The sequence below is a fragment of the Chanodichthys erythropterus genome, chromosome 14 (genome assembly GCF_024489055.1).
Source record: "Chanodichthys erythropterus isolate Z2021 chromosome 14, ASM2448905v1, whole genome shotgun sequence".
NCBI classification, from domain to species: Eukaryota; Metazoa; Chordata; class Actinopteri; order Cypriniformes; family Xenocyprididae; genus Chanodichthys; species Chanodichthys erythropterus.
Window position 1 is genome coordinate 5,169,873 of NC_090234.1, and position 23,677 is coordinate 5,193,549.

General features: G+C 37.2%; 1 protein-coding gene across 2 annotated transcripts; it reads left to right on the forward strand.

Annotated features, from left to right (window-relative positions):
* Positions 1 to 5,030: 5,030 nt before the first annotated feature.
* On the forward strand, positions 5,031 to 23,677 carry LOC137036375 (NADH dehydrogenase [ubiquinone] 1 alpha subcomplex subunit 4-like 2). 2 transcript variants are annotated; one of them, XM_067410512.1, is made up of 5 exons: positions 5,031 to 5,155; positions 5,570 to 5,655; positions 6,003 to 6,063; positions 15,829 to 15,987; positions 20,391 to 23,677. In XM_067410512.1, the coding sequence occupies exons 1-5, from the start codon at positions 5,114 to 5,116 to the stop codon at positions 20,607 to 20,609; spliced, it is 567 nt and encodes a 188-aa protein (XP_067266613.1). In that variant the 5' UTR covers positions 5,031 to 5,113; the 3' UTR covers positions 20,610 to 23,677. The 2 variants fall into 2 exon arrangements, with proteins under 2 accessions (XP_067266613.1, XP_067266614.1); XM_067410513.1 differs by lacking the exons at positions 15,829 to 15,987; positions 20,391 to 23,677 and adding an exon at positions 7,174 to 9,212.

The following is a 23,677-nucleotide window of genomic DNA, read 5'->3' on the forward strand; positions in this document are numbered from 1 at the left end:
ACAACTGATAACATTCAGAGAACAGATGGTTAGTGATTTAAATTCAGAGATATTATTAACACAGCGGACTGACTGAGGGAGACAATTTCATAATTTTGGTGCAGCAACAAAGAACGAGTAGGAGTGTAAGGGAGGAGCAGTTCACAGAGATACTGGGGAGCCAGGTTGTGCAAAAATTTAAAAGTGAATAGGAGAATTTTGTATTTAATACAACCAGAAGCCAATGGAGTTTGAACAAAATTGGGGTGATGTGGGCAGAACGCTCAGTGTGGGTAAGTATTCTGGCAGCAGAGTTTTGAATATACTGTAGTCTGGAGATGGAGCTGACTGGTAAACCAATGAAAAGGGCATTGCAGTAAATCAAGGCGGTAAGAGACAAAAGCGTGGATAATGGTTTTGGCATCTTTGATACTAATGAAACAACGGAGCTGGGCAATGCGGCGTAAATGAAAGAATGCGGATTTGGTGACAGAGTTGATATGGAGCTGAAAGGTAAAAGCTAAATCGAAAATAACAGCCAAGTTTTTAACAGTATTGGATGATTTAACGAGAGTACTAGCTATCTTGCAGGAATAATCATTAGGAATGCTGCGAGTGACGGGGTTCCAACAATAATGATCTCAGTTCTGTCCATGTTTAATTTCAAAGTATTAGAGGTTAGCTGGTGTTCCCTTCATGACAAAGTTGCTGGAGGGAATCTTGGCGGCACTGATTGGCTGACTGTTGGTCGTTGTTGAGTTCTGAGGAACAACACTCTGTGGTGAATGGATGGTGGGCTTTGCAGGGTGGAGCCTTGTGTGCTGGTTACCAGGTTGCATGTTGCCTCAACAAAGTTTCTCTGCGTCTCGATGAGCTGCTGAAGCAATGAACTTTGATATGTTTTTTCTTTTTCTTCGTTTTTTTTCTTCAGCTAGGTTTAACGAAGGCTCAGACAGAAAAGTTGATTAATTTGGAGTGAGCTCTTGAAAAGCGTGTAAATGTGCAAGCAGGACGATGGTAGAAGTCTGCATGAATCGCCAAAGCCAAGGCAAAAAGCAAAAACAGACAGCTTGTCACTGGATTTTAACCATGTCCATCTTTCCACGGACATGACAGGGTTTTAACCATGTCCTGAGCTGATCTCAGTATCGGGTCCAGTTAAGCAGTTTTTTTAACTGATCGGTATCAGTTATCCTAAGCCCGTTCCTTTATTTTACATCAGCTGTCACGCAGGTGTCATGCATTCTGACACCCCAAGCTTTATGCTTTCTAACTTTATCTCCACTTTTTTTTTTTTTTTTTTTTTATATATATATAAAATAATTTTGCTTATTGTACATATAAAATGCAAGAAGTTTATTATCAGTACTTCCATAATCATAATTTTGACCACACAGTCTGTTTCCAATGTGTAACGATCAGCCAAATCAGTTGGGTTACAAGATTTAAAATGGGGTCAGATTTTACTGTGATGTTTAGGTGTTAAAGGAATGAGACATAAAACAGAGATAAGATTAAATAAGAATTGTGTATTTACAATATTCACACGAGACTTTAAAACAACACATTAAAACCTGGAAAACTCAGTCTGTTAAAAGCATACAGTCCAATTCACCTTACCCTAAAACAGTCCAAGAATCCTAGTGTGCTGATAAATCCCAATGTGAATGTCCATCAGTGTATAAAGGAATCCCAAAAGTTTGGAGTTGTGCCTGGAAAGGTGAGTCCACAAAATGATAACAATCCAGAAAATGTGTGACTGTTAGTGACTGTCTGTTTGTTTGTCATGCTGCTCTCTTTATACAGATGTATTTTCTGCTTCCTGTCATGACAGGCCAACCATTAATTTCTTAAAGACATATACACACTTAAAATGGTAAGATGAATAAAATGGACTAAAAACATGTAAATCCATTAACTCTATTATAAAAAAAAAAAAAAAAATAGAAATAAATTCTTATCATAAATGTCTACTATTGCATCAGATGATTATATTTAAGACTGTACATTACTTGTTAATAAATTGGTGGCATCCTCAATTTGGCACAGGTTGGCATGTATTATTGTTGTGCACATCCAGTGTTAATGAGTTCAGTAAATAAGTAGCTGCATAACTGAAGGCTCGGGAACCCAAAGAGGTTGTGCGAATTCGAGGAAGAACAAGAGTGAGTGCAGAAGATGATCTTAAAGTGTGAGTAGGAGTGTAAATATGAAGGGGAAAGATTATTGAGTGCTTTGTAAGTGAGAAGGATTTTGAAATCAGTACATTATTTGACCGGGAGCCAATGCAAGTGCTGTAATATGTGCCCTAATGTATTCAGTTATAGGAGTTCTGCTAATAATTAATGCAGCTGTGCTCTTTACTGAAAGGATGCATACAATTAATATTATGTATGTGAAAATATGCAGAGCGAGTGACACTGTTTATATGTGCTTCAAATGATAAAATACTGTCAAAGATGACACCCAAACTTTATACCTGTTTTTAACCTGAGATGTATACTCTGGAAAGTCAATATTCACTAAGAAACATTTAGACTTTGGCAGATTAGTTTTTGAGCAAACAAGAGGAATCTCTATTTTGGTGCTAGTTAGTTTAAGAAGTTTTGAAGTAATCCGCTTTTTAATCTCAGCTACACAATCTGAGAGGATAGATGGAGCATTTGAGGACAGATAAAGTTGGGTGTCAGCATAACAATCTCTAAAATCTCTAAAAATATTACCAAGAGGTAAAAATTAAATGAAAAATAAGAGAGAACCCAAAACTGAGCCCTGTGGAACCCCAGAGGTAACAAATGAAAGGCTTTGATGTAAACTGCTTCAGCTGTACAAATTGAGTACGACCAGACAGTGCACATGATTCCAATAGACTCCAGTCTGTCCAACAGAATGCTATGCGAAATAGTATCAAATGCTGCACTCCAATCGAGCAGTATAAGTATAGAAAGGAGTCCTGAATCAGCAGCTAAGAATAAATCATTGGAAGTCTTAACTAATGTAGTCTGAACACTATGATATGAATGGAAACCAGATTGAAACTGCTCATACAGACTATTATCAGAAAGATGATTGCGTTCCTGGGCTACAACAACCCTTTCCAATATTTTAAAAATAAACGATAGATTTGTATGGATCCTCCTCCACATCTGCTGGTGAAAATGCACTATATTGGATGATTTTTTGTGTATTATTTATTTTATCTAAAGAAGAAGGTGGACATGTATTTATGCATTTGCAAAGCAGGACAGATGCTTTTCTTCAGTTATTCCTTCTTATGGGATCATCTGACTGTAACTGGAGAGCTGTTGCATGTGCTATGATATGCCATTCTGGAGGATTATTGATGGAAACATCCTTGTTTTTTAATGGACCCTAACAAGCTGAATAGTAATGAGTTTTTAATGTGTGGTATCTTTTTATCATTCAAAAAAAAATGTGTTCAGTTTGTTTCTTAAAGGTGCCCTAGAATTGAAAATTGAATTTACCTCGGCATAGTTAAATAATTAGAGTTCAGTACATGGAAATGACATACAGTGAGTCTCAAACACCATTGTTTCCTCCTTCTTATGTAAATTTGATTTGTGCAAAAGACCTCTGAAGAACAGACGAATCTCAACATAACACAGACTGTGATGCAACAGTCGAGATCATTAATATGTACGCCCCCAATATTTGCATATGCCAGCCCATGATCAAAGCATTACACAAGGGCAGTATTAACATCTGGATCTGTGCACAGCTGAATCATCAGACTAGGTAAGCAAGAACAATAGCGAAAAATGGCAGATGGAGCAATAATAACTGACATGATCCATGATATCATGATATTTTTAGTGATATTTGTAAATTGTTTTTCTAAATGTTTCGTTAGCATGTTGCTAATGTACTGTTAAATGTGGTTAAAGTTACCATCGTTTCTTACTGTATTCACGGAGACCAGAGTCATGTTGTTATTTTCATTATTAAACACTTGCAGACTGTATAATTCATAAACACAACTTCATTCTTTATAAATCTCTCCAACAGTGTGTAATGTTAGCTTTAGCTCCGTTAACTGCAGCATACTATCAAACGTAAACATCCAAGAATCAAATGTAAACATCCAAATAAATACTATACTTACATGATCTGATATGTTGCATGACGAACAGTTTGTAAAGATCCATTTTGAGGGTTATATTAACTGTCTGAACTCTGTTTATGCAATGTATTATAGAGCTGCGAGCTTGGGGGCGGGGAGCGTGAGCATTTAAAGGGGACATGCACAGAATCAGCGCATTTCTAATTATGCCCCAAAATAGGCAGTTAAAAAATTGAATTAAAAAAAATCTATGGGGTATTTTGAGCTGAAACTTCACAGACACATTCAGGGGACACCTTAGACTTTACATTATTATATTACATCTTGTGAAAAAGCGTTCTAGGGCACCTTTAAAGAACCATCAATACATGGAGCCAGTTTGGACATTTCTGACAATGGCAACACTTTTCCTGGACATTTTTGAATCTAATATCACTGCTTTGGGACTCTTAGTCAATTTTTCTCAGCCAAATTTCACAAATGCTGAAAAAATGTTGTTGATACACCTTGGCATTCTGTACTTGAATTTAATGATATTGAGACACCTGAATGGAGAGCATTGTATGAACCACCTTTGACAAGACTCAAGATGATATGCAATGTAGAATGCTTTGATGTCATTGCCACAAGTGTTTTTGTTTGTTTTAAACCAGAGAAGAATCCTAATTGATTTTGTTTGTATAAGTTTATGCAAGATCTTTTAACTTTTGAGATGATTCAGTGTTGTAAGGCCGCGTTGTGTTTTGTTTTCGAGGGGGGAGTTACATAGTATTTTTGCACATACAGTATTACAACTTTAGTATTTTTGTGTGGTTGTAACACTTCTTACTTCTGAGGTTGGAAAAACTGTCTTTAATGTACTTGTCCAAGACTCATTAAGTGTAAATCTAGTTGTTTCTTTTATAATAAAGGTCTTTAAAAAAAAAACCCATCTCTCTCTGTCTCTCTCTCAATCTCTCTCCCTCTTCAAACAAACTCCCATTCCTCCCTCCCTTTCTTAGCAGCTGTAACACAGATACACACACACACTTCTGCTCTTATTCTCCAGTAAAGATGCTGCAGAAACTCCGAGATCAGGTCAAGAAACATCCTGGAGTGAGTATTTTAAATTCTACTTCTCTTCCTACATTTTTTTTCAAACAAAATTTGTTTAATAACAAACATTAATAAGGAAATATGATTTGATTAGGTTGCTAAAGTAGTGTCAAGAATAATCTGTTAAAGAAGTGTCAAGAATAATCTGCTCTCTCTATATATATATGTGTGTATGTGTGTGTAGTATTAGTACACATCTTCATTTAAAAATGTAAAACTTAAAATAAAAATAAAACTTTAAAATCAGACAATTAGAACTGAGAAAAAAAATCTTATTCGAGGAAAAAAAAAGAAGGGAAAACAATGTTTTGATTCAAATCATGCTGATCAAAGATCTAATTTTATGGCACACCGGACATTTATTTTATAACACTTTCCAAGAGAACAAACCATAAATCATATCATCTTTCACAGCTCATCCCACAGTTTTTCTTCATCTGTCTGGGCATGGGTGGAGCCTTCCTTTATTTGTTTCGTCTTGCCAGAGGACCTCATGTCACGTAAGGAAATTATTAAATATATTAAAATACATTAATGGGTAAAGCATGAACAGTGAAAAGTAAATACATGTTGACCTGATTCTTCAGATATGGGACAATTAGTTTGGAAATTTTAGACAATTAATTTGATCCTGTTAAAACCATAAAGCACCATAAAAAATGGCTATTGCCATGTGTGTTAGTACATGTGTGATATGATAAATCTTTTAAACTTTAATTTAAAATAAACAATTTACACATTATAATTTTATATCTGACAATGTTGAAATACAAATTGTGATGGCAAGTAATTAAGAAAGTAAATGCAAATTATTTTAAATATTTCTTTATCTTTTGGCTCTTGACAGCTGGAACAAGAGCAGTAACCCTGAGCCCTGGAACCAGCTCAGTCCGAGCTACCAATACAAGGTACATCATATCAGCTGTGTTCCACAGATTAGACCCTTTCCACATTTGGGGGTTTTGAGCATGAAAGTAAACTATAACAGGGTAAACCTCTATAGAGGTACATGGGAGATCATAACAAATATTATTCATTATTTTTTATTAATATACAGGCTTCAGCAGGAAAAGGAATTTGCATTTCTATGATTTAAAAAATATAGAGGTGGATTCTAGCAGAAGAGAGTAGCAATAACTCCCTCAGCATATGTATGAGAAACACTCTCAATTTTTATATAAATTTATATAATTTAATGCTTGCACAAAGAATAATGTTAGACATTTTCATTACTTCTTTTTTAAATGATCCATGTTAATAATTTCAGAAGTGCGTCATCACTGTCTGTGAAAAGGGTCCATGCTTATTAACACCAGCAATCTTCTCTGTTATTATTTTTGTCATTTTAATATGCAAATCAAAGTACAGTACTAATTGCATATTTATGTCATCAAAAGTGCAGGTTATAGTTTGCAATGTGATGAAATATTCAGTTGTGGTTGGTTTTTGTCTGATAAACAGAACTTTACTTATTTTATAGCTACCTTCTAATTGCTTATATTTGCAAACATTTCAAAGTCACAGTTGCACAGTGAGTTATTAAATATAGAATCAGAAATAGCTGTCCTCTTGAGAAGCACACAAAGTGACTCACAAATGATTTCAAAAGAATGTTTTATCACTCAACTAAATGGCTTCATCAGTGTAGAACAGTATGTTTCGGTATTTCCTGTGGATCTCATTTCCCTGATGGTTTGATTTGTGGCAAAACAAGCACTCCAGGAGGAGCCAACAGAGAGCTGTAGAGAAAGTTCATCAAACATTTCATCAAACTGATGTGCTGCATGAGCTGGGCTGACAAAATCAAAAGTTAAAATGAAAACCAAACACTGGTCAGTAGGGCTACACTGACATGCCTGTGTGGGTAGAAAAACCTGAGGCAGCACACCAGATTTACACTTTCTAAATGACTGAAACCTAGAAACTTGCTCAGGAAATAGGCATAGTAATAAAAGACTCAATGAAACGGCTCAAAATAACACAATCAACGCATGTTTTCTTTTCCCAATCTTCTTTAGTTTGTGGCCATTAACACAGACTATAAAAACCTGAAGAAGGAAGGACCAGACTTCTGAAAGCGTCGTGGTTGTTGGCTCAACTTTCATCATGAGATGCCCTTGTGCCTCACGTGCAAATACAAACAATTTTTTTTTTTTTTTAAATCTAATAATGAGTAAAATAAAACAAATGTAGGGTGATTTGCGAAGAAGACCCATTTAAAACTTGTTTAAGAGAAATTACACTTTTATATCTTCACAAAACTTGCTGATAGAAGTACTAATTAGCATGAGATTAATTCACTGAAAAAAATGACTAGACTAGTGTTACTTTTATTTATGTGCATTAGACATTAAGCTTTACAGAGACCCCCAAAATTGCAGAGATAACATGACCTCCCTCAAGTGAGCATGAGAAAGGGCAAAAGGAAGACGAGCAGATGTTTGTCTTTCCGTAAACAGAACCTGAAGAGCAGAGACTCATGGGAAGGAGATTGAGCTCCTCAGGCCCGCCCTTGAAGTCTGTGATTATTTGGACAAGCAGCATCTGTTCAGAGTGACAAACTGATACTCTCAATCAAGGAGAACAACACGCATGTTTCTCTCACTATCTTTCTATCTGCACTTTTTTTTTATCAAAATTTTTATCATCACTGCCATCCAACCATCTTACAACACACGTTCTCCTCGCTGAGTTGGCAAACCGTACAAACAAACACAGGAAATAGGCAGTCATTAGACTTACAGTGTTTACTCTTCAGACCCCCAGAGATTTTAAAAGAACACATATAAAGATGCAAATATTTTATGCATGTCCTTAGCTACTGACAAAAATCCCATAAACTGGGAATGAACTAAGGAGGTTTGTTTTGTTTGATTTCCAGTGACTCGACAGACAGATTCTCTTCTCTTAAACTGACTAAACTCATGTCACGGTGTGCGTAGTATTGATAATAATTTAGTAACATGCAATAAACCAAACTGTAAATTGATTTTAAATCACAATACTGTGAAGATAAAATGCACTTCAAAAACTGACAATGGACGCAGAGCTTTTTGAATTGACCACCACTGAATTGAGTTACTGTGATGAATTGAGGGGTTCTGATGACCAAACTCTACACAATATGAAATACAAGATTTTTACATTTTAATGGAAGTTTGAGCCAAACGTGCCACCAGAGGCTTCTGTACATTGCAGGGAAGGCTAAAATTTAGAGAATTTGGTCCCTTTTTTGTTCATGAGAAATACTGATTTGAATTAGAATCATGTTCATGCACATATTTTGTTAATTTAACTTTAAACATTTCAATTCATAAACAATTAGGAAACATGTTGGAAAAAAACCATACATAAATAGGATAATCATAAAAACTAGGGATGCACCGAATATTCGGCCACCTGAAATTTTCGGCCGAAAATGGCCCAGAAAGACTTTTATCACCGAAACAATACGGCCGAAATGTTGTGATGACGCAAACAGAAACCGTGAGATCAGCTCCTCTGATGCATCTGTAGTGGACGTTATTCCTTTAATTGCAGCACTAAAGCATTGCAATGTGCTAAATAAATATTTGCATAATTTGTAATTGATTTATTCTTTGACACTTTAATATTAATTTATGCAATTGCAATGCCTTGATTTTAGTAAAGTTAGTACACAGTCATAGCCATAAATGCAATGGTACTAACAATTGGCATAATTTCTTTCGGTTTTCGGCCTTGGTTTCCTCTTTTTCGTTTTTTGGTTTCGGCCAAGAATTTTCATTTCGGTGCATCCCTAATAAAAACATTTATTTATTGACTTTTACCTACAGATATAGGCCTTTTTTACCATGGTGTTTGCCACAGTAATTATGCATTTACTGCTCTAAGTGGTGCTGTAATGGGTGATGCCCTGGTTCACACACTGTGAGAGAAAATATATTCAGTTTCACATTGCTGGTTTGCATAGAGTTCAGTGTTTGTATTCCCTGTACATTTTGATACAGTTTGTGCAATATAGCCTATATTCTGTTTTGTGCAAAATGAATAAAGAGCACTTCTGCAAAAAAATCTACTTTTGTCCAATGTCTTTATATATATATATATACACTAGGGGTGTGACGAGACAGGTATCTCACGAGACAAGACGAGACTCGAGATTGAGTTCACGAGACGAGACAAGACAAGATTTTTTTACATACTATTTTTAAGAAATCCTCAATGGTGAAATACATGACTAGAAAAAAATATTCTGCAGGTGTATTTGAAATGTTTTAACTAATCATCTTGTAATCAATGTCATTTCAGTTCTACTTTCTGAGTATGAATTATTATATGCAGTAAAAGACAACAATACTCAAGTACTGTAAAAGGTTTTGCCACAAACTCAACGGACTGACTTCTCTTCTGTATGATTTCAGTCTCTTCAGATCTTACTGTACATGATTTATGAGCTTCTACAACCTTTGACCTCCTAACTAAACTCCTTTCCACAAACTGATCATAGAAATAAAAACAGTATAAATAAAAATGGTAACACTTTACAATAAGGTCTCATTTATTAACATTAATGTATTAACCAACATCAACTAACAATGAGCAATATCTTTGCTACAGTATTTATTAATCTTTGTTTATGTTAGTTAATAAAAATAGTCATTCATTGTTAGTTCATGATAGTTCACAGTGCATTAACTAATGTTAACAAATGAAACTTTACTGTTAGTGCTTAATAAGATTAAGAGAAAACTGTTATTCATTTTTATGGTAACACTTTACAATAAGTGCAACCATCGCACTCTCTCAATATTCAAAGTGCAAATAAGACCAAATTTTTCTTTGATACAGAGCTAAGAGATGGTTACAACTACACTGCCCAGCCTAAAATAGCTTCCATATTGTGAGATATTTGCATTCATCAGGGAGCCGCTTTCAAAATGCGGGCTATTGAAATCGCATTTGAATGCGTGCTCGCGTTTACTTTCACTTTCACGATCGTGCGTAACTCTGTAAATATGGCGCGGCGGCGACCGTTATCCAACTTAATTAAATGTTTTTTATTTAAATACAAAGCAAAACGACAGTGGAAGCGTAATGTAAACGAAGCGGTGGCATATTCTTTCCTAATCATCCTAACACTCTGTCATGGCAACATCACGAGACTACTTTTCGCCTCGACAAGAAATCTCGTCACATATTAGTCTCGCGAGATCTCGTGCCACGAGATCTCGTCACACCCCTAATATGCATGTAGTACACTTAAGTTCGTAGTTGGGGGAAGGAAGAGGTCAGGGTCGACGAACAACTGCTGACTGAGACTTTATTAAGTTTCAAAAAGGTTCAACAGAAAGACTGTGCAACGCACAACAACAAAAATAAACAATCCACAAGGGCTTCACTCCAAGAACCTCGACTCGACTCAGTCAGCAGTTCCCCTCTCTCTCACACACTCCTGCTTCTCACGGCGTTTTGTCCTGTCTCCGCGCCAATCACTGGAATGAGAAACAGGTGTTCGTGATTTGTATTCAACCCACTCACTTACCAAGCGTCTCCTGCTATTCTCTCCGGTTGCAGACCTCGCTGAACCACGCCCCCCTCGCCACAATGCACATATTGTATTTAGTTTAGTTTCATCAGATTGCAAAACCAAATTCTCATTTCTTTGCTGTCAAAAATGAAATTTCTTTCATTAAGTACTCACCCTCATGTCGTTCCACACCCGTAAGACCTTCGTTCATCTTCAGAACAAAAATTAAGATATTTTTGATAAAATCTGAGAGGTATTTGTACTACAAATAGACAGCAATACACAGCAAAACAAAAATAATGACTTTATTCAATAATTTCTTTTCTTCTATGTCAGTCTCCCGTGCAGTCGACGCAGTGCAGCACTTGTTTACCGTGCTTACGTGTTTACGTTTTTTTTTTCTTGCAGAACTTACAATTACATATGATATCATGGGTTATTGCATACATCAGAGAAAAAGCACAATGACAAGGTTAAATATCTAATATATAATGCATCAAAAAAAAAGTAATAAAAAATTGTATTTATTAGCCTAAGGGATGAAACGAGAGTTAAATTCAACAAGAACATAAGCCAATCACCATCGAGTGTTTTACATTCAGAGGTTAGAAGAGTTCGCAGGGGAGGCTAGCCTCCCTCAGTATATCAACCAATCATGATAGAGACGTAAATTATGTGAATGTTACGTGATATTAGTTTGAACCAGTGGTCTCAAACTCAATTCCTGGAGGGCCACAGCTCTGCACAGTTTAGCTCCAACCATCTCCGACTCACACCTGCTTGGAAGTTTCTAGTAATCCTGAAGACCTTGATTAGCTGGATCAGGTGTGTTTGATTAGGGTTGGAGCAAAACTGTGCAGAGCTGTGGCCCTCCAGGAATTGAGTTTGAGACCACTGGTTTGAACTGTACGGAGCCCCGCACATGACATGCAAGAAAAAAAAATTAAATCGTGTGTACGATTTACTATTTCGTGCGCACGATTTACTATTTCATTCCCTCGAATTAGTAAATCGTGTGCACGAATTAGCCTACCATTTTTTTCCTGCATGTCATGTCCGGGGCTTCGTAGAACTACTACCACTGTGCTGATGTACCAGGTATCTTAATAGAAATGGAGAGTAGTGATATTGAATGTTTGATTGCCAACAATTTACCAAGCTATCATTCAAACAGTATCTACAAAATTAAAAGTGAAGGAAGACTCCACGCCTAAGTTAGATATATAGGCTACAGCAGTCAGCTTCACTCAATGGCCCAACACTCTTTTAACACAGACATTTAAGGCGGGATGGATGTTTGCTTCAAGTGATAGGTTAGGTGAGTGAAACTATATTTGTATCTTCTTGCTGTATGTGTGTCATTTTCTTAAAATTTCCTTTCTATAAGTGAGCAAAAAGAAAATTTAAAGCAGTTAAGCTAATAATAGTAATTCTTGGCAGGGAATTTAAATATAGTGTGCCTCCTTTTAAACCCACAAGCCATAACTGCACAAGACTTCTGTATAGGATGCACCTGTGTTTTCTCTCTAAAGCCGAGTTCAGACTGCACGATTTTGGCTCGCCGACAGGTTTTGAGAAATCGCCGACAAATGCCCGAAATCACAGGCAAATCGGTGCTCGTTCACGCAGTGTGAATGACGCGATCTGAGAGAATCACCGAAGATATATCTGGACCTGTCGGCAATTCAAAATCCTGCTGTGTGAAAAGTGTTCTGACTGAAAACTACATCGGCGATGACTGACAGCCAATGAGAGAGCAAGATACAGAGCAGCGGGGAGTTCGGGGAGGAGTTATAGACCACTCTCGTTGCAGAACACACAATCCTTGTTCCTCGTGTCTCCCCAACCATTTCCTCCTCCATATTCTTCTTTTCTTTTTCTTGTTTTCGCTGCAAATCAGGGCACAGGCAATTCATATTGCAAGCTTCTTGCAGGCTACCATTTTTAATAATAATCCCAGTCTCACATGAGAACTCCGGTCTTGCACGCGTGATATCGCGTAGTTTCCTTGTCACATCTCCTGTGTGTTTGGTTGTGAAACGTAGTTTGCGTGCCAGACAGAGTTGTCGGCGATTCTTCCTATTGTGAAGTCATGCAGTGTGAAACCTTGTGTCGCCGATCCATCGTGCAGTTTGAACACAGCAATGACTGAATGCTGGCCAAGATAGTCATGCAGTGTGAAAAGAACAGTGACCCGACTACTTCGAAAATCGTGCAGTCTGAACTCGGCTTAATGAGGAAGCATCAGTTAGACTACTGAGAAGTGCACATGCAAAACCAAAATGGGCGTTTACAAATCAGTGGCCAATTTCAAACTGTCGATAGATTTGTTCGACTCCATGCGGCGCCGCATAGATCGGCTGCTGCATGACAAAATCTATGCATTCAGGGCTGCGTTCAGCCCCGACAAAACGTTTTTTAAACGCAAACGGTGGTGCGTTGAACACCCCGTTCTGATGACGCAAGAGTTGCAGCTATGGCAGCTGAGATGGCCATTCTTTGTGTTCTTTTTGAAGATTTTTGGAGCCTGATGAAGTTGGTATAAATACGTGTTTAATACTTCAAAATACACTCAATATTACAGTCACTGCCCTTGCCGTCCAGAATAAAAGAGAACATCCCAATCGAATGAAGGGATTTGTGGAAGCTGTTGTTCCTAATTATTGTGATCCAACATTTGCCTTGCATTTCATGATGAAAAGACAAACATTTCAGGTGAAGGATGTTCCGTGTTATGATCTATATGACCTTTTTTATTGTGAGTATTAGGCTTATCATTATTGATGATCACTATTGTTGTGCTATAATATTGTAATATTTACCATTATATAATCAGAGGAGAATATGAAAGTGTCACTCCAAAATACAATAGCAAAAGGTTTATATACATGTTGTTGCTGATTGGGCTGACATTTTTGACACACCAACCAAACGAGAAAACATATCTCAAACCTGTTGCACACTGTTTCCAGGAAACATGTCGTTCAACCCGGAAACCATAGGAAAACGCTGTGTACTGGTTCGAGCTTGAATGTGCCCCTGGTCGTCATGAAATAAAAAAATCGACCCCATTTACTTTGTTAGTGCATATTACTAGTCTTGAGATGAACAATTAATCTGTGCAAGTTAATACACAGAAAAAAATAGTTTGTCGCGGTGATCTTTAATCAAAATCTGAAAAGTTACTTCCAGTCTAGCGTTCCTTCTCTGATGATGTCAGTTTGACGGCTTGGGTTAAAAATGCATAAACCACTCCCCTCCAACCGTTAGTCTGCAATGAGTGAAAGATGCTAGAGTGGAGGAGGAGGAGCGCTAAAGTAAAACTCTGCCCTCTATTCAATATTCCGTTTCACTTGGAAATACGTCACAACACTGGAGAAAAGACATTTGCAACTTCCGACTCACAGGGACTTTAACAAAAATTAAGATTACACTACCTAATAAGAATATATATTCTTATTGTATAAGAGTAACAGTTTGTAAGAAAACCTATAAAACCTGTAAACCCTAATAAGTTGAGAGTACTCAAATGATTTGAGTAAAGTGATTCCCTCAATTCATTTGAGTAATGGGGAAACTGACAACTCAATTTAATTGAGTTAATGTGGTAACCTAATGTGGTCTCTTCATTGAATTAACTTTAATTAACTAATTAAATTACTAGTTAAAGTTACTAATTAAAGTATTACTAATTAAATTACTAATTAAAGTACTGATCACTTAAAAAGGCAAACAGACTAAACTCAAATGATTTGAGGAAAGTGATTCCCTCAGTTAATTTGAGTAATGGGGAATTGATCATTAAATCATTAAAACAAGTACTGTTTTTCACAACAACCACTTTATTAGGTTTATACTACATTTACTTAATGGAAACATTGCTCATAACAGTAAGCTCATATTTTTAAGTCACATTTTTAAGACAAACAAAACAGTAAGCTCCTATTTTTAACAGTAAGCTCACATTTTTAAAAGACACAAACAAAATCACAAGCTCATTTTTAACAGTATAAGCTCACATTTTTAAAAAAAAAAAAAAAGCTAGAAACTCAAGTGTGTTTATAACTAGAAAATACTCTAAAAATAAACCTGTTAAAGGCAACCAAGCAAAATTTACACTTATATTTTACCATTAACCTACCAGCGTAACGTTGCTGTATTGAGTCTTTCACTACGACTCTATTCCCGCCTGCTTTACCGCCAGTGTACTTGTGCCGCTGCCGGAGTAAAACGGGAAAATAACATTAGAATAAAATGTGTAAAGCAAATAAGACAAATTTATATGATCATTTAAATCTCTACTTACCAATTTAACTTTAGTCTTTCTTCTCAGTCTCAGATGGTTCTGCCACTGTACACTGGCCTGCTGCTGTGTCATCAAATTCAGCAGGATGGAGGAAAAAAAAAACTTATATCAACCAATCAGCGCGGTTGTCAAAGCAGAATTTCAAGCACGACCAATCATTTAGACATAGTGAATAATTTAAATAAATTAAAGTTTTGAGCTCATAGCACTTAAAATATTAATTAAACAGATTTTTACTGCCAAATGAGTAAATTAAACACTCCTTTGTCAAGTTATTATAACTTGATTTCTTTATTAATGACAACATTTGGGTTTATCTGGAAAATGTCATATATACACAAACAAAATTGTGCAAAAAATAAACCTAACATCATATTATTTAAAAGCGAACTCAACTAACACACTATTTTGAGACTCTTAAAAATATGAGGAATAAAAAAGCAAAATGATTGTATAGAATTCCTGATACCTTTTCTTTTATTGATTTATTGTATCCCCCTATGTATACTCATTTGTTCTTTTCCTTTTTTGTTCCTTTCTTTTTGGATGTTTGGAAAACAGCATCATCCTCTATGTATATGCATGTATGTTTCTGTTATGCAATACAAAAATCTTTGACAAAGTTCATGTTTTATATCATCTATTTCCATGTCATATCTTAGTGACATTGTTCACATCATGTTAAATATCTCCACACGCAATACTTTGCGTTGATTATATATACAGCCACTGAAACAAATTTGAGAAAATTATCAAAAAAAAGAGTCTCAATTGTATTATTACTTAACATATATTTTTTGACATTTTATCATTTGGGTCTTATGGGTGAATTCTTTACATGCTTTGAACCACCACTAGGTCTCGTTTACCACCTACCCCAGCTGCTTTCAAGGCCCCATTGTCTATTGCTCTTCAGCTTACCCCAAGATTGGAGAACACTTTAGAAATCATTCAACCACCAGAAAACTAGACCTTCATCCCCATTCAACAAGACAGACACACATGGGTCCCAATAAGGTATAGTACTTCTAAGAATGTTAGAAAGATAAGTGTCACGTCTGTGGCTGAATCTGACTTCTTTTTCACAGAAATAACCAGGCTTGGGAGGGTTACTTTAAAAATGTAATCCATTACAGTTACAAATTACTTCATAAAAAAGTATTCAGTAACGTAATCCGAGTACCACAATATGAAAGCAATGTAATCTGATTACTCTTGGATTACTTTAAGGTCAAATATATAAAGTCAATTAAAGCTGCAGTAGGTAACTTTTGTAAAAATGTATTTTTTTACATATTTGTTAAACCTGTCATAAAGTCCTGACAGTAGAATATGAGACAAATAATCTGTGAAAAAATCAAGCTCCTCTGGCTCCTCCCAGTGGTCCTATTTCCATTTGCAGAAATACACCGCTTCCGGTAAGAAACAACCAATCAGAGCCAGGAGGAGTGTCTTAGCACTGTCAATCAAGCTCGTGTGCGCGCTGATCACACTCCTGTCATGCACAGCCATAGTGCACAGTGCGTACAGGCGTTCAAATTCAAGATTACCGGTGTGCCGCAGCTTTGCTTATGGCGGACAAACAATCCAGTTTTGTACGTATAATACGCCATAAAGTGCATATCATATGCACGCGAAAAACTGCGTACCATACGCACGCCAAAACTCATTTTGGCGTATATATTCTACGAGATTACAAACTCGTACTATTGATATGCATTTTCGTGTGATCGGGCTCTATTATGTCATGATATGCAGTTTTAAGATTTTTTTCAGGCGAGAATGTGCTGGTTTAAAGCTCAAATTTGTGGTTTATTGATAAAGATAGCGCCTTTCTGAAAATTTGATCTGACGTTGTCGGAGTTGTGAGATCCAGGCTATCACCGGACGCTCAGCGCTAATGTGCCCAGCCGAGAGCAGCCTTACCTCGGCTAGTCCTTCTGACGTTTGCTGCTGGCTCCATTTTGGCTGAGGGCAACGTGACGTTTCATAAATTTATATATGGCTATTTAACTTTTGTATCATACTAAAGCGCTGATTTTGTACGCTTGACTGAATTGTTTGCTTTATTTCTTATTGTATATTTTTATACCTTTTATAATGGCTATTATTGAACATTAAAACTGACATTTAACAAAAAGAGAAGGTTGTGTTTTATGCTAAAGCCTATTTCATTTCATTACAGTGAAGATAATCAGAGTATGCACAAATAGTATTACATTTAATATTTTTGAAATGTAAACGAAAAGAGGCAGGGTTGTTTAATATTTCGTTTAGTTATAAATATGACATTGCAGATAATTCATCACTCGTTGCCTGAGGCTATTCATATGTTTTTGTTTGTTTCTTTAAATAAAACAAAAAGAGGCAGAGTGGTGTTTAATAACAAATTTTGTTTTATTCTTGGCTAAAATATGCATACAGAGGTAACCGGAGAAGCCAGCGCAAGCTGAGTGATGTTAAGTACGCTGCTGTTCCATTTGCAGAATCACCGGACTTGTGTTCTCCCGTCCACGGGAGTTCGTTCTCCGGAGTCGAACTTGCCAAGTCCCAACTACCACCCAGCCAACACAGCATGGTGGGGCCCAGATGGGTGTCACCTGGGCAGCCTAACTGGGGCCCAGACATTTTTGTCCACGGTTTCCATGGAGGCCCCACATGCCCAGATGAAATGAACACTGCTCAGTGTGCACACTACAGGCTGTTAAATGAAACACAGAAACATGCTGGAGTTAATGAGATAATTAGGTGATAATGAGCAGAATCACTGAAGGACAGAGAAACAAGAACTACGACTTCAGCCAGAGCCTTCGATGAAATCAACTGAAGATAAAAGACATTAAATCTCTGAAGATCTGATTAAACATCTCCACAAACAGCATTACCAGCTTCACTTATTACTAACCAGATTGACTTTATTTCTGACATACATCTACAAAAGTTGTTATTGAGAATTACCAGAGGTTTAGATGTTGATGATTTGTTGAAAATACGTTTGGTTTGATGTCACCGTGATCGAGGTCAGTGCTTACTTCAGTTAGGCAGTTTGACTCTTGACTGTTTTAGTGTTTCTCTGGCTGTTTGTTATGGCAAGAAAAACAAGAGGCAATGTGGTCAGCTGCTAAAAGATAAAAATATAGTAATTTTAGTGGCTTAATTCACTGATCTAATGACTGAGCTTTTTATGAGCAAAATGTGATTAACTTCGTGCTGGATCTCTTCTAGAATTACAACACTAAAGACGTTTTAATCAGAAAATTTGAAAAACATATTGTTCACTAAACACTTCAAACCTCCTGCAAGATTCACTTACACAGACATCAAGAATCAGCGTATGAATCTCAACAATGGTGACATGCTTCATGCTGCAATGCATTCTGGGAGCCATTGATGAGTTTTGTATGAGGCACCCAGAATGCATTGCAGCATGAAGCATGTCACCATTGTTGAGATTCATACGCTGATTCTTGATGTCTGTGTGTATATAAATATTTCAGCTGTTTTAAAGCATTTAATGTACATTGTATTTTTCAGATTTATTATTCTGATCTGATTTTTGTAACTTTTTTTTTTTTTAGTTGTTCTGGAGAAGATCCAGCACCAAACTAATATTTTTTTTTTTTCATATAAAGCTCAGTCATTAGATCAGTGAACAAAGCCATAACATGATGACAACTATATTCATATCATTAAATAGCTGACAACAGCTAAACACATTGTCTCTTACTTTTCTTGCCATAACAAACAGCAAGATCAGCCAAAGAAACATTATTGCTAAAACAGTTAAGAGTCAAACTGCCTAACTGAAGTAAGCGCTGACCTCGATCACGGTGACATCAAACCAAACTTATTTTCAACAAATCATCAACATCTAAACCTCTGGTAATTCTCAATAAGAGCGTGTGAGATAAAGCCAGTCAGTTTATCTTCAGTTGATTTCATCGAAGGCTCTGGCTGAAGTCGTAGTTCTTGTTGTTTCTCTGTCCTTCAGTGATTCTGCTCGTTATCATCTAATTATCTCATTAACTCCAGCATGTTTCTGTGTTACATTTAACAGCCTGTAGTGTGCACACTGAGCAGTGTTCAGTTCATCTGGGCTAACCCATGTGGGGCCTACATGGAAACCGTGGACAAAAATGTCTGGGCCCCAGTTAGGCTGCCCAGGTGACACCCATCTGGGCCCCACCATGCTATGTTGACTGGGCAAGGACGCGAGTCCGAACTTAGTGAACTTGGTTTTGAGAAACGCCTAGTGTCAAAACTCTAGCCGCATAACATAGAGATAAAATGTCACACATTGTGGAAAGCAACCATTGAAACCTACTAATTCACTGGCTTGTCATGTTGCTGAAATAATGTACTAGCAAACCTTATTTAGCATTACATATCGATAGAATAATTACTTGCATACTGTAACGTTAGTTACCGTTATATTATCTTACTGGCTATTTATTACTTATAGAAATAGTGCAACGTCATATAGTTACATTACATGTATTGCAATATACGTTATGTTTTGAGGACCAAGTTTGTAGTCAAAGTATGGGCAGGCCATAGTCAATGTAAATCATATTGTTGATGTTTCGTCCGTACCAGTGAATGTGCCATAACTGTTTATCCGTCGTCATCGGTGGCCCAGCTTGCTTACTAGCCTGCGCGTTCACGGCAGGCTCCGTTGTGATGGGGGAGGAGCTGTGGAGGGAGGGCTGTAGCGCAGCATAGAGCAAGGGGGAGTGACCTGTGAGTTGTGCTTGTTCAAATTTTCAGGCTAAGTCAACGTTTTCTAAAAACTCCCTACTGCAGCTTTAAGAAGAAATGCTATAAAAATAATTTATCATGTATTTGGTCCAAAGTGTAAAATATTCTCAGGACTAATGCTCATTTCAGCTGCACAAGGAGCTCTGGATTCCAAAGATGTTGCCTCCTCAACCAGTATTTTTTTTCACATCTTCTCTCTTCTCTGGAGAAAGCCAAAACAAGCAAAATTTTGTCATTTTGGTTGTTGCCATTTTTGCTTCATGGCTGCTAATATTTGCTATAACCTATTTTTTAAAAAATGTAAAACATCTGTAACTATGTTGTAGCTAAATGCTTTATTAATATGAAACAATAATATTTACATATTACTGCTGTCTGACCTACGCTCGGAGCTTCGTGGAGTTTATCCTAAATCCTTCTCTTTATTCCTATTCACATAATATAACTTTCTTATTTTTCACTAGATTACTTAACCTATTGCATAGTATTACTAAACGGAACGATTTATTACTAGCAATCCACCAGCGTAATCACCTAGTGTTAGCCATAGCCCGCTAGCCTGCTAGCTACCGTCTACTGTCTTTTTTCCTCTAAACCAACCTTCCTTGTCGATTTAATGGCGGATTTATCCGATGTATGTTATTCTGATCTGTCCTCGCCAGATCGGGAAGCTGTGGAGACGTTGCTGCCTGGCATTCATCGATCCACCGCGAGGTACAGCGTCCCGCACATCACCCTCGCCCCAGGCACCGGCAAGCGACCGAGACATCCAGCCAGCGAGTCCCGTGTGCGTTGCAGTTTTTCGGACGGCGTTCATCAAACACACGGTCAGTCATGTCCGACGATTATCATGTGTATTAAATGCAACATGTACAGCTTAGCTCTTTCTGTCAGCAGTGAGACTTACACATGTGATAAATGCAGGGATATTGTCAGGCTGACAGAGAGAATCTCAGAATTAGAGACACGCATCCAAACTTTAATTGAGGATAGTGAGAATGAAAGGGCCTTAGATACTGCTTTGGATGCGACTAGCCTAGTAAACACTGCACATTCGGTTCCGGTTGTAGAAGCCACGCAGCAGGCTAACTGGGTGACTGTGAGGCGGCATAATGGCAAGAACAAACACCACTCTTCCGTTCCGATTAGAACATCAAACAGGTTCTCCCCACTCAGTGACGCACCCACTGAGAATCCTGTTGAAAGTGCCCTAGTTATTGGCGATTCTATTACACGGAACGTGAAAATAGAGACACCAGCCACCATAGTCACATGTTTGCCGGAGGCCAGAGCACCTGACATCAAAGCAAATTTAAAAGTGCTGGCTAATGCTAAACGTAAATATTCTAAAATCATTATCCACGTCAGCACAAATGATGTTCGACTTCGCCAGTCGGAGATCACTAAAATTAACATTAAAGAGGTGTGTGAACTCGCAAATTCAATGTCAGCAGAAGTAATTTGTTCTGGCCCTCTTCCTGTTCGTCGGAGTGATGAGATAGTCAATGGCTGGCTGTCTAAGTGGTGTCCGCAGAATAATATAGGTTTCATAGACAATTGGAAAGACCTGATCTGTTGAAAAGAGATGGTATTCATCCCTCCCGGGATGGTGCTGCTCTTCTATCTAGAAATTTGGCAAATAGTCTTAGAGCTGAAACATGACAAACCAGGGCCCAGATCAGGACGCAGACAAACTGGCTAAACCGACCGTCTGCTAGCCGCCTCACGTCACAGAACTCAGATAATTCACAGCACATAGAAACACTTACACCTAGATATTATCACATAGAGACTGTGTCTGTACCTCGAACTAGTAAATACAAAAAAATTCCGAAACCTTTTAAGGGTAAAAATTTAATTGATGTTCAAAAAATGAAAATCACAGATAAATCAGATAAACAAATGATAAAGCTTGGGTTACTGAATATTAGATCTATTTCTTCAAAAGCACTTATTGTAAATGAAATTATCACAGACAATAAACTAGACTTGCTGTGTTTGACAGAAACCTGGCTAAAACCAGACGATTACATTACTTTAAATGAATCTAGTCCTCAAGGTTATGATTATCGACACAATCCTCGACAGAAAGGCAAAGGGGGAGGTGTTGCTGTAATTTATAGTAATATATTCAGAATCATTCAAAAGAATTTCAAATATAATTCCTTTGAAGTGATGGTGCTTTATGTAACATTATGTAAGTTGACATTTGTGCTGGCTACTGTATACAGGCCACCAGGGCACCATACTGACTTTATCAAAGAATTTGCTGATTTTCTATCAGAGTTAGTACTAGCTGCGGATAAAGTCCTTGTTGTTGGTGATTTTAATATCCATGTAGATAATAACAAAGACGCATTTGGATTGGCATTTGCAGACATTTTAAACTCTATTGGAGTTAGACAACACGTGTCAGGACCCACTCATTATCGTAATCATACCCTAGATCTAATACTGTCGCATGGAATTGATATTGATGCTGTTGAAATTCTACAGCAGAGCGATGATATATCAGATCATTATTTAGTCTCGTGTATAATACAATTAGCCAAGGCTACAAAACCACCACCCAGCCATAAATATTGTAGAACCATCACGTCTACCACTAAAGATTACTTTATAAATAATCTCCCCGAGCAGTTTCATCGCCTTAGTATACCTGACAACTTAGAAGAACTCGATGCTGCAACAGAAACTATTGGCTCTCTCTTTTCCAGCACATTAGATGCAGTCGCTCCTTTACGTCTAAAGAAGATTAAGGAAACTAATCCAACGCCGTGGTATGATGAGCACACTCGGGCTCTAAAACAAGCTGTGAGAAAAGCTGAACGTAGTTGGAAGAAAACAAAACTAGAAGTTTTTCGCCTTTCTTGGAAAGAAAAAATGATTGAGTACAGAACGGCTATAAGAAATGCTAGATCTACTTATTTTTCAAATCTCTTAATAGAAAACAAACACAATCCTAGGTATTTATTTGACACAGTGGCTAAATTAACTAGAAACAGAGATTCAACTGCTGACGTTTCCATAGAGCACAGCAGTAATGACTTTATGAACTTCTTTACTTGCAAGATTGATAATATTAGAGAGAAAATTATAAACATGCAACCGTCTACAGTTTCGCTTCAGACAGTGCATTGTAGTGTCCCTGAGGTAAAACTAGAATCATTCGCCGCTATAGGAGAGGAAGAATTATCTAAACTTATCAAATCATCAAAATCAACGACATGTATGTTAGACCCAATTCCGACTAAACTACTGAAAGAAATGCTTCCAGAGGTCGTAGGTCCACTTCTTGATATAATTAATTCATCGTTAACACTAGGATACGTGCCAAAAACCTTTAAGCAGGCTATTATTAAACCTCTTATTAAAAAACCTCAACTAGATCCGAGAGATTTAGTAAATTACAGGCCAATCTCGAATCTACCTTTTCTGTCAAAGATACTAGAAAAGGCAGTTTCAACACAACTGTGCTCCTTTTTAGAAAGAAATGGAATCTGTGAGGATTTCCAGTCAGGATTTAGACCATACCATAGTACTGAGACTGCTCTCGTTAGAGTTACAAACGATCTACTCCTATCATCCGATCGTGGCTGTATTTCTCTATTAGTGTTATTAGATCTCAGTGCTGCTTTTGACACTATCGATCACAACATTCTTTTAAAAAGACTTGAAAACTATATTGGCATTAGTGGAACTGCTTTGGCATGGTTCAAATCGTACTTATCTGACCGTTATCAGTCTGAAGTAGTAAATGAAGAGATGTCGTATCGATCACAGGTTCAATATGGAGTACCACAAGGCTCAGTACTAGGACCGTTGCTTTTCACTCTGTACATGCTACCCTTAGGACAGATAATTAGGAAGCATGGTGTTAGTTTTCACTGCTACGCTGACGATACTCAGCTCTATATTTCCTCGCGCCCTGACGAAACCTACAAATTCA